At 33.7% G+C, this 11,190-nt stretch overlaps 2 protein-coding genes across 2 annotated transcripts; both read left to right on the top strand.

Annotated features, from left to right (window-relative positions):
- The first annotated feature begins 5,306 nt into the window (after positions 1-5,306).
- gja11 (gap junction protein, alpha 11) lies at positions 5,307-6,203 on the top strand. The gene has a single exon (XM_073852991.1). It carries the CDS (start codon positions 5,307-5,309, stop codon positions 6,201-6,203), a length of 897 nt encoding a protein of 298 aa, XP_073709092.1.
- Positions 6,204-8,056: 1,853 nt separating this feature from the next.
- Positions 8,057-10,437, top strand: gja13.1 (gap junction protein alpha 13.1). Its single transcript, XM_073816453.1, has 2 exons — positions 8,057-8,195; positions 8,890-10,437. The coding sequence occupies exon 2, from the start codon at positions 8,912-8,914 to the stop codon at positions 9,770-9,772; it is 861 nt and encodes a 286-aa protein (XP_073672554.1). The 5' UTR covers positions 8,057-8,195; positions 8,890-8,911; the 3' UTR covers positions 9,773-10,437.
- The last annotated feature ends 753 nt before the right edge of the window (positions 10,438-11,190 follow it).

Genomic DNA, 11,190 nt, shown 5'->3' with positions numbered 1-11,190 from the left:
AAAGGTGTGTCAGGTGTGTTTAATCTAAAAATACTAAAACTTTTCACAGCTATATACTCTTGACTTGCAACAGTGGCTTGAATTTGGGGCAGGACTGTATGGGGTATGTTTACAGAAACGAATATTTCTGATATTCATATGAGAGTAGTGCAGAGATGTAATATATTGCTTAATATATAAAAGAGCTATTATATAATGCATGTCATATAACCTTGCTTAAGAAACTAATTTGAACTATTGAACTTGAATAATGGTTGCTAAAAAATAATGGTTTCTAAAAAATTAGAATATCGATAAAAAGTCCATTTGTGACCCTGGACCACAAAACCAGTCATAAGGTTAAATTTTACAAAACTGAGATGTAGATCATATGAAAGCTCAATAAATAAGCTTTCTATTGATGTATGGTTTGTTAGGATAGGACAATATTTGGCCGAGTTACATCTATTTGAAATCTGGAATCTGAGGGTGCAAAAAAATCAAAATACTGAGAAAATCACCTTTAAAGTTCTCCAAATTAAGTTCTTAACAATGCATATTACTAATCAAAAATTACATTTTGATATATTTATAGTAGGAGTTTTACAAAAAATCTTCATGGAACATGATCTTTACTTAATTTCCTAATGATTTTTGGCATAAAAGAAAAATCAATAATTTTGACCCATACTATGTATTTTTGGCTATTGCTACAAATATACCCCAGTTTTTGTGGTCCAGGGTCACATTTATTTCAATAATTTGTTTCAAAAAGTGAAACTTGTATGTTATATTAGTTCACCACACACAAAGTGAAATATTTCAAGCCTTTATTTGTTTCAATTTGAATGATTATGGATTAAAGACAAAAAAAAAAACAAATCCAGTATTTCACAAAATTAGAATATTTCATGTAACCAATAAAAAAAAAGCATCTTAAACACATGGTGGCCTTCTGAAAAGTGTGTTAATGTACTGTATTATGTCCTCAGTACTTTGTTGGGCCTCCTTTTGCACTAATTACAGCATCAAGGCGGCATGGCATGGAGACGATCGGCCTTTGACACAGTTGAGGTGTTATGGTAGCCCAAGTTGCTTTGATATTGGCCTTCAGCTTGTCTGCATTTCGTGGTCTCTGTTCCCTCATCTTCCTTTTGACAATACCCCATAGGAGGTTTAAGTCAGGCAAGTTTGCCAGCCAATCAAGTACTGTTATTCTATGGCTATTAAACCAGGTACTGGTAGTTTTGGCTTTGTGGGCAGGTGCCAAATCCTGCTGGAAAATAAAATCATCATCTTCACAACGCTTGATTATGCGTCAAGCCACTCCTGAACCAAAAACAACGTCAGAAGCATCTGTGTTGAGCTAAGGAGAAAAAGTACTGGTCTGTTGCCCAGTGGTCCCAAGTCCTGTTTTCAGATAAAAGCAAATTTTGGATTTCATTTGGAAATCAAGGTCCCAGAGTCTGGAGAAAGATCAGAAAGGCACAAAAGTCAAGTTGCTTAAAGTCCAGTGTGAAGTTTCCACAGTCAGTGATGGTTTGGGGAGCCATGTCATCTGCTGGTGTGGGTCCATTGACTGTGGACTTGATAAAAGACAACACAGCTGTCTACCAGGAAATTTTAGAGCACTTCATGCTTCCTGCTGCCGACAAGCTTTTTGGAGATGATGATTTTATTTCCCAGCAGGATTTGGCACCTGCCCACAAAGCCAAAACTACCAGTACCTGGTTTAATAGTCATGGAATAACTGTACTTGATTGGCTGGCAAACTCGCCTGACTTAAACCCCATTGAAAATCTATGGGGTTTTGTCAAAAGGAAGTTTAAGATCCTTTTTTATTGGTCACATGAAAAATTCTAATTTTGTGAAATACTGCATTTTTTTTGTCTTTAATCCATAATCATTAAAATTGAAACAAATAAAGTCTTGAAATATTTCACTTTGTGTGTAGTGAACTAATATAACATGCAAGTTTCACGTTTTGAAACAAATTATTGAAATAAATGGACTTTCCCTCGATATTCTAATTTTTTGGCACATACCTGTAGTCTTACAACTTAGTCAATAATTTTTTTAAGGCTGGTTATTATTTAGTTTTTTATTTTGCTACATCACAACAAATATTAGTCTAAGTTGAATCCAAAAAATATGACTGATTACTTTTTGGCTAATTGTTAATTGGTCAGAGTAGTTCTTAAGACACTGTCTTAAAGGTACAGTTCACCCAAAAATAAAAATTCAGTCATTAATTACTCTCTCACATATTGTTCCAAACCTGTAAGATGTTCGTTCATCTTCAGAAACACAAATTAAGGTATTTTTGATGAAATCCAAGAGCTTTCTGACTCTCCATAGACAGCACAGGTCCTTTAACATTTAAGGCCCAGAAACGTACCATGAACATCGATAAAATAGTCCATGTGACATCAATTGTTCAACTGTAATTTTAGGAAAAGAATACTTTTTTTTGTGCACAAAAAACAACTTTATTCAACAATTCTGAATATGGAAACATGCATGTGCTGCGCCTTGTTTACATGCAGAGGAAAGCATGCACATGTGTTGTGCTAATTTTTCCATAATGGAAGGGAGAAGAATTGTTAAATCAAGTCGTTATTTTTGTTTTGTTTTGTTTTGTTTTGTTTTGTTTTGTTTTGTTTTGTTTTGTTTTGTTTTGTTTTGTTTTGTTTTGTTTTGTTTTGTTTTGTTTTGCACACAAAAAGTATTCTTGTACTTTCATAAAATTACAGTTGAACCACTGATGTCATATGGACTATTTTGTCAATGTTCTTGGTACCTTTGTGCCTTGAATGTGGAAGGACCCATGGAAAGCTCTTGAATTTTATTAAAAATATCTTAATTTGTGTTCCAAAGATGAACAAAGGCATTATGGGTTGAACTGGTTGAACTATAGAGGCTAAAAGTTTATGCGACTGGCCTCAGCAGGTGTCAAGGCTGAAAACTGGTAGAAGTCTCCACACAGATAATGTAATAAATTAATCTTTGTTTTGTTTCAAAAGCTGCCCTTTAACATAGAAGCTACGTTTATGCAACTGTCCCCAGCAGGTGTCAAGGCTGAAAATTGGTAGGAGTCTCCACACAGATAATGTGATAAATGAATCTTTGTTTTGTTTCAAAAGCTGCCTTTTCGATAGGGAGATGAAGGCTAGGAGAAAACCTGTTACACACATCTCCATTCGAGCCATTGTCGAGCGGGTGAAACTTCTTTCTCTGTCTACTTATATTTGGTAAGTGAAATGAATAGTTGTTTGTTATTTATCACTGAAATGCTTGTTTATGATATCTCTCTTTATTTATTTCCACTACTGTTCAAAAGTTTGAAGGTTTTTTGAAAGAAAATGCATTTGTAATGTTTTTCAAATCAATCCATGTTTTGGATTCTGAAAAAAAAAATTAAGCAGTACAACTCTTTTCAACATTGACAATAATAAATGTTTCTTGAGCAGCAAATCAGCATTTTGGAATGATTTCTGAAGGATCATGTGAGACTGAAGACTGCAGTAATGATGCTGACAATTTATCTTTGCATCACAGGAATAAAATGTATTATTTTACAGTATTTTACTGTATTACTGTTTTAATGCATATTTGATCAAATTCAGCCTTGGCGACCGAAAGAGTCTTATCAACCCCAAACTTTTCAATGGCAGTGTTGCAAAAAGAAAAAAAAAAGAAGGATGCATATGAAAAAAGAAAAGGCATGTTCAACTTAACCTCCAATTTAAATAACCAGTGTTGGGTTACTTTTAAAATGTAATGCATTACAATATTGCATTACTCCCTAAAAAAGTAACTAACTACATTACTTAGTTACTTTTTAGGGAAAGAAATGCATTACATTACTTTTGCGTTACTTTTTAAATCTGGGCAGGGCTTGCTTGTTTGTTTTTAATATAAAAGCTATGATTTTTAGCAAATGTAAATGCTACTTCACACCAAAAAGTGAAATGAATAAGCCTAAGGCTGAAGGAAAAGTAAATGCACATCTGTACAGGAGAACTGTAGGAAAAGTAAGTTCAACACTCGTTAGCAATGAGAAAAATTAAGCACAAATGTTTGTTAATCTAAAGTAAGTTTTGCTAATTAGTATGGTTGAATTGGATCAACAGAGGTCAGCAGCAAAGACATTGGTTAATTAAATGGGATCAAATATCTAAAGGAAACAAAAAGTAACTGGTGTTAACTTTTTTAAAAAGTAACTGCGTAATGAAGTAATGCGTTACTTCTGATTACGTAACTCGCATTACTTGTAATGCGTTACCCCTAACACTGTTAAATAACTAATCTTAAAATAAAACTTTGCACCTCCAAAAACAATTATATGTAATGTGATCTGAAATGTAATAAATAAATAATGTAAATGTCAAAAACAGCTGTACTGCTTATTTTTTGTAGAAATCATGATTTTTTTTCCAGGATTTTTTTTCTTTGATGAATAGAAAGTTCAAAAGAACAGTATTCATATGAAATAAAAATCTTTTATAACTTTACAAATGTATGTAGTGTAACTTTTGATTAATTGACTTAATTTGCCTGCTAAATAAAAGCAATAAAGTACTTTGGTTATATATACACTACCAGTCAAAAGTTTTTGAACAGTAATTTTTTTTATGTTTTTTAAAAAGTTTCTTCTGCTCACCAAGCCTGTGTTTATTTGATCCAAAGTACAGTACAATTTAGATTTTTTTTTTACTATTTGGAAATCATTCTAATATTCTGATTTGCTGCTAAAAAAAAATGTATTAATATTATTTTGTTGAAAACAGCTGAGTAGAATTTTTTTACAGGTTTCTTTGATGAACAGAAAGTTCAGAAGACCAGCATTTATCTGAAACATAAATCTTTTGTAACATTATAAATGTATTTATTATAACTTTCTGATTACGTAACTCACGTTACTTGATTACCCCCAACATTGTTAATAACTAATAACTAATATTAAAATAAAACGTTGCACCTCCAAAAACAATTATATGTAATGTGGTCTGAAATGTAGGGAAACCCAAAGTATTTAAAAAATCCTTTCTTATGCAGACTATTAAAAAGCACCAAGCTGAGTTGAAGACAGAAAAGAGTATTGTGCAGTCATTATCAATGTTTTGGGTTTTCAGTGCAAAAACCTTGGTTCCCATGTACGTTATGGTTAGTCTCCTGACTTGACGATAAAGACAGTATTTTCTGAATCCATCTATAGTGCTTGCATAAAATATGTGAAAACAAATTATGCATGTAAGTTGCAACCGAACTGCTTTGTCCAATTAACAATAATGTCTTTTCTTTCAGGAATCCAATTAACATTAGAAATGGGTGAGTGGGACTTTCTCGGAAGACTGCTGGATAGGGTCCAGGCACACTCAACGGTGGTGGGAAAAATCTGGCTCACTGTCCTGTTTGTGTTTAGGATTTTAGTCCTCTGCGCCGGGGCCGATAGAGTGTGGGGTGACGAACAGTCGGACTTCATCTGCAACACACTGCAGCCGGGATGCGAGAACGTCTGCTACGACCACGCGTTCCCCATCTCACACATTCGTTTTTGGGTGCTGCAGATCATCTCCGTGTCCACACCTACTCTGGCCTACCTGGGCCACGTCGTCCACATCATCCACGTTGAAAAAAAAGTGAGAGAGATGATGCATAAAGACCCTCAGAATGAGCAAATCAATCTATTCCTCAAGAAAGGCTACAAATTTCCCAAGTACTGCAGGGACAATGGGAAGGTCAAAATTCGGGGGTGTCTCTTGAGAAGCTACATTCTGAGTGTGCTTTGCAAGATACTTTTAGAGGTGGGTTTCATCTATGGCCAGTACTATATTTATGGCTTCACTCTTTATCCCCAATACATCTGCGCCCGTTTTCCTTGTCCTAACAAGGTGGACTGTTTCTTGTCGAGGCCTACTGAGAAAAGCGTCTTTATTTGGTTCATGCTGGTGGTGGCCTGCGTCTCTCTACTCCTAAATGTGATTGAGATCTTGTATCTTTGCGCCAAGAAGATCAACCAATGTCTCAGCCGCAAAAGGAACTACACCATGACTCCAGTGACCCCGGTTATGAACAGGAAGGACTTCAAGGCTACACATCAGGTTATTCAGAACTGGATGAACCGTGAGCTGGAGCTTCAAGGGAGGGAACTTGGCAATGAGGCAACCAAGAGCGTGGCTTCAGAGGACCACAGTGCTGACATGCAAGAGGTCCGTATCTGATCAGCAGGTCTCTGTACACAAAGGCTTTCACACGGTCAACTTGAGCAAACAGCCACCGATTCAAGTGACTCGTGCACGGTCGAGATTCCCAAACTTCAAGCATGCTATGACCCAATCTCTCTGTTTAACAAATCAATAATGTAGTATTGCTGAAAATTTGTGTTTTCGTTTTGTGTGTTTTTTCCCCCATTTAAGTCGGAATTTGTACTCTAGAAGTGTTCGAGTAAACGAAAGCTTTAAAACTGTCATACTGTTTTTTTTTTTTTCAGGTATTTCTGTTCAGTTTCTGTATTTAGAAAAAATAATATAAATAAACTGGTGTCTGCAAGATTCCCTCTCTCTCTGTTTAACAAATCAATAATGCAGTATTGCTAAAAACCTTTGTTTTCATTTGTGTTTTTTTATAGGTTTTTATGGTAGATGGTTTCAGTTAAAGAAAAGCTCTTCTGTTTCTGTTTTATTTAAATAAACCAGTGTCTGCAAGATTATTTTGTGTGTTTTTTAAAAGCACTCTCAAAAACAGTAATATTGTGAACTATTATTACACTTTTAAAAAAGGCAGGTTTCTATTTTAATATGTTCGAATATATAATTTATTCAAGAATTTTCAGCAGCCATGATCCTACAGAAATCATTCTAATATGCTGATTTAGTGCTGAAGAAACTGTTATTATCAATGTCAAAAACAGTTGTACTGTTTAATATTTTTGTAGAAATCATGATTTTGTTTCAGGATTCAAAAGAACAGTATTCATAAGATATGATGTAACTTTATAGGTGTATTTACTTGATTTGCTTAATTTGCTTGCTGAATAAAAGTATTAAAGTACTTTGTTAATATATACACTACCAGTCAAAAGTTTTTGAACAGTAAGATTTTTAATGTTTTTTAAAAAGTCACTTCTACTCACCAACCCTGCATTTATTTGATCCAAAGTCCAATGGAAACAGTACAATTTTGAAATATGTTTAATATTTAAAGTAACTGTTTTCTATTTGAATATATTTTAAAATGTAATTTATTCCTGTGATTTCAAAGCTGAATTTTTAGCACCATTATTCCAGTCACATGATACTTTGGAAATCATTCTAATATTCTGATTTGTTGCTAAAAACATTTATTATTATTGTTATGTTGAAAACAACTGAGTAGATTTTTTTTTTTGTTTCTTTGATGACTAGAAAGTTTAGAAGGCCATTTATCTGCAACATCTTTTGTAACATTATAAATGTCTTTATCAATAATCACTTTTGATCAATTTAAAGCATCCTTGCTAAATAAATTTAAATAAAAAAATTTCTATAACTTTTTTCCCAAAAAACATAGTGACTCCAAGCCTTTTAATGATATAATGTAATGTTACAAAAGATCAACGAATTTTGAAAATGTACTGAACTGTTTAAATACTACTACTAATAAAAATGTTTCTTGAATAGCGAATTAGCATGTTAGAATGATTGCTGAAGGATCATGTGACACTGAAGACTGGAGTAATCATGCTGAAAATTTAGCTTTGATCACAGGAATAAATTACATTTTAAAATATATTCAAATAGAAAATATAATCATATTGTGAAAATATTTCACAATATGACTGCTTTCACTGTATTTTGAATCAAATAAATGCAGGCTTGGGAAGCAGAAAATAATTCTTTAAAAACATTACAAATTTTAAATCTAAAACTTTTGACTGGTAGTGTATATATATAATAAAAATAAATGAATAGATACTATTATTTTAATTAGAATAAAATAAAATATTAGTTGTGTGGGTTAGACACTTACAAGTCTTTCAATCATTAATGTGGCACTCCTGCGTACTTGTGTTCAAGATCTGCTTCTTTCATTGCTTTCCGTTGGACAACGTGACAGCAGGCCGCTTTCAGCTATTACACAATCTTAGTAAAGCCCAAAAATCAAGGTTCAACATTGTCAGCTATCACTTTGTATGCAGCTTAGTTTCTAATAGGAAGAGGTGAAACTCACTAAAGGTAAGTGTGAAATCAATATTACATTGTTTGTACATTTTTATTCAAGCATATGTTGTTTTAAATAGAATATAGGAAAGCTGTTTGCCTTGTGATGTAAAAAACAATATTTAAAAATAAATTAAATAAAAATGAGTAGAATCTGACTAATCAGACTCAATCCAGTGTTCACTTAATAAACACTTTAAACATTGTATGTTTTAACACAGTAAAATGTTTTAGGTTTTACAAGACGTTTTTAACATAGTAAAGTTTTACAGGATGATTTAACAGGCATTTATTGTAAATGAATTTTGGAGTACCAGTAGCCACAGGTGTTTATTCAGTAAATAAGAATCAGAAATATCAAATAAAGTTATTAAAATTTATAATGAATTTATGTTTATTTTTATGTTTTGCTTACACCATATGTTAATGTTTTGCAATTGTTAATGCATTTGATATAGTTTCAAAACTATATACTTTAACACTTGAATGTATTAATAAAACCTCTTTAACCTGTATAACTTTTTTCATGTCTTGCTTTTCCTTATGGACACAGTAACTGAACTTGTTTGAATGAGTTATTAATTATTAAGTGTATTAATCTATTAATAGTATATCATTAATGAAGTCCATTATTTAAAGGCTTATTGATTAAGTTATACCTATTGGACTTTGTATTTCACCTGCTTCCTTTCTTATGTCCCTTTTATAGGAAAGTCTGAGCATCAGCAAACATGGGAGACTGGGGATTTCTCTCGGCATTATTAGACAAAGTACAGTCTCACTCCACCGTCATCGGCAAGATATGGATGAGCGTCCTTTTCATCTTCAGGATCCTGGTGCTGGGAGCAGCGGCGGAGAACGTCTGGGGTGATGAACAATCTAGTTTGGTTTGCAACACATTGCAACCCGGTTGCGAGAACGTGTGCTACGACTGGCAGTTCCCCATCTCACACATCCGCTTCTGGGTCTTGCAGATCCTATTTGTATCCACTCCAACTTTGGTCTACTTGGGTCATGCGGTGCAGGTCATTCACCAAGAGAAAAAACTCAGGGAGAAAATACAAACTCTTGGTGAAGGCCACATGTTAAAGACACCCAAATACACAGATGAAACCGGCCACATCAAAATTAAAGGAAACCTTCTCGGCAGCTATCTAACCCAGTTGTTTTTCAAAATCATCCTGGAGATTGGGTTCATTGTTGGACAGTATTATTTATATGGCTTTGTAATGATCGCAAAGTTTACATGTTCCCAATCTCCTTGCCCGTACACTGTAGAATGTTTCATGTCCCGTCCAACGGAGAAGACCATCTTTATCATCTTTATGCTAGTGGTAGCTTGTGTGTCTCTGTTACTGAATGTCATAGAGGTGTTTTACCTGCTGTGCACCAGGCTCAGATGCCGAAACAACAAGAGACGCACGCATAACATCACTTCGGCTAAAAACCCTGCAAGTTTGCCATCATCCTGGATGAACTCTGAAGACGCTCTGAAGCAAAACAAAATCAACAAGCAGTACGAGAGCGGACAGAGTCTTGGAGGAAGCCTGGATGGGGCGAAAGAAGAGAAACAATTAATGGAAGATCATTAGATTTAGACTTTATCTCAGAAATTTTACAAATCTGCCAAGTTTTTAGAAAAAAACATCTCTACACTCTTAAAAAAAGGTGCTTCACGATACCATAGAAGAACCTTTAACATCTGAGGAACCTTTCTGTTTCACAAAAGGTTCTTTGTGGTGAAAGAAGATTCTTCATATTTATTAAGAGGTAAGAAAGAGATGGTTCTTTAAAGAACCTTTGATTGAATGGGACTAAAAAATGGTTCTTCTATGGCATTGCTTTGAAGAACCTTTTAAAGCACCTTTATTTTTAAGAGTGTACAGTCTCCAGTATTTACGCACTTGAAAAAAATGTATTGGTTTGATACTGATTTTAAACTGAGTGTTATTTAATTATTTTATGATCATTTTGTGTACAATGCATGTTTGACTCTTAATTGGATCGTTTTGATATACTATGGTGAAAACAAATGTACTGTATATAGGCCTATTGTGTGTAAATATATGTATTAAGAGTCAGTAAGTGACTCAAGCACTGTCCCAATGTCTTGTTTGTGTGATGTTGTCATTTTCTTTAGCCATATTTTGCGCTACAAAGAAACTAATTTAGTAATGTGTATTCTGAATGTAAACTCATGTTAAGACAACATAAAGACAATATCCTTCTTTGAAATAAAACTTTTAAATCAACAGAAGTTTCTTTTTTTTTTTTTTTTTTGCAAGATATCTTTTCCAGTTTGCTTTGTGCTGTTAAAGGAGTAGTTCACTTTCAGAACAAAAATTTACAGATAATGTACTCACCCCCTTGTCATCCAAGATGTTCATGTCTTTCTTTCTTCAGTCTTAAAGAAATTATGCTTTTTTCTTCAGTCTTAAAGAAATTATGCTTTTTGAGGAAAACATTTCAGGATTTCTCTCCATATAATGGAGTTCTATGGTGCCCCCGAGTTTGAACTTCTAAAATGCAGTTTAAATGCAGCTTCAAACTGCTCTAAATGATCCCAGCCGAGGAAGAAGGGTCTTATCTAGCGAAACGATCAGTTATTTTCTAAAAACATTTACAATTTATATAATTTTTAATCTCTACACAGAGCACACACAGAGCTAGACAAGACAAGCATTTGAGGTTAGAAAGTATATAAATTTAGAAAATAATTTTTTAGAAAATAACCGATCGTTTTGCTAGATAAGACCCTTCTTTCCTCAGCTGTGATCGTTTAGAGCCCTTTGAAACTGCATTTTAGAAGTTCAAACTCGGGGGCACCATAGAAGTCCATTATATGGAGAGAAATCCTGAAGTATTTTCCTCAAAAAACATAATTTCCTTACGACTGAAGAAAGAAAGACATGAACATCTTGGATGACAAGGGGGTGAGTACATTATATGTAAATTTGTGTTCTGAAAGTGAACTACTCCTTTAAATAACAATATTTAGGAATGAATAAAA

This window comes from Garra rufa, chromosome 13, assembly GCF_049309525.1.
Source record: "Garra rufa chromosome 13, GarRuf1.0, whole genome shotgun sequence".
Taxonomy (NCBI): domain Eukaryota; kingdom Metazoa; phylum Chordata; class Actinopteri; order Cypriniformes; family Cyprinidae; genus Garra; species Garra rufa.
Note: the sequence above shows the minus strand (reverse complement) of the source record. Positions and strands in the feature narration are given on the sequence as shown.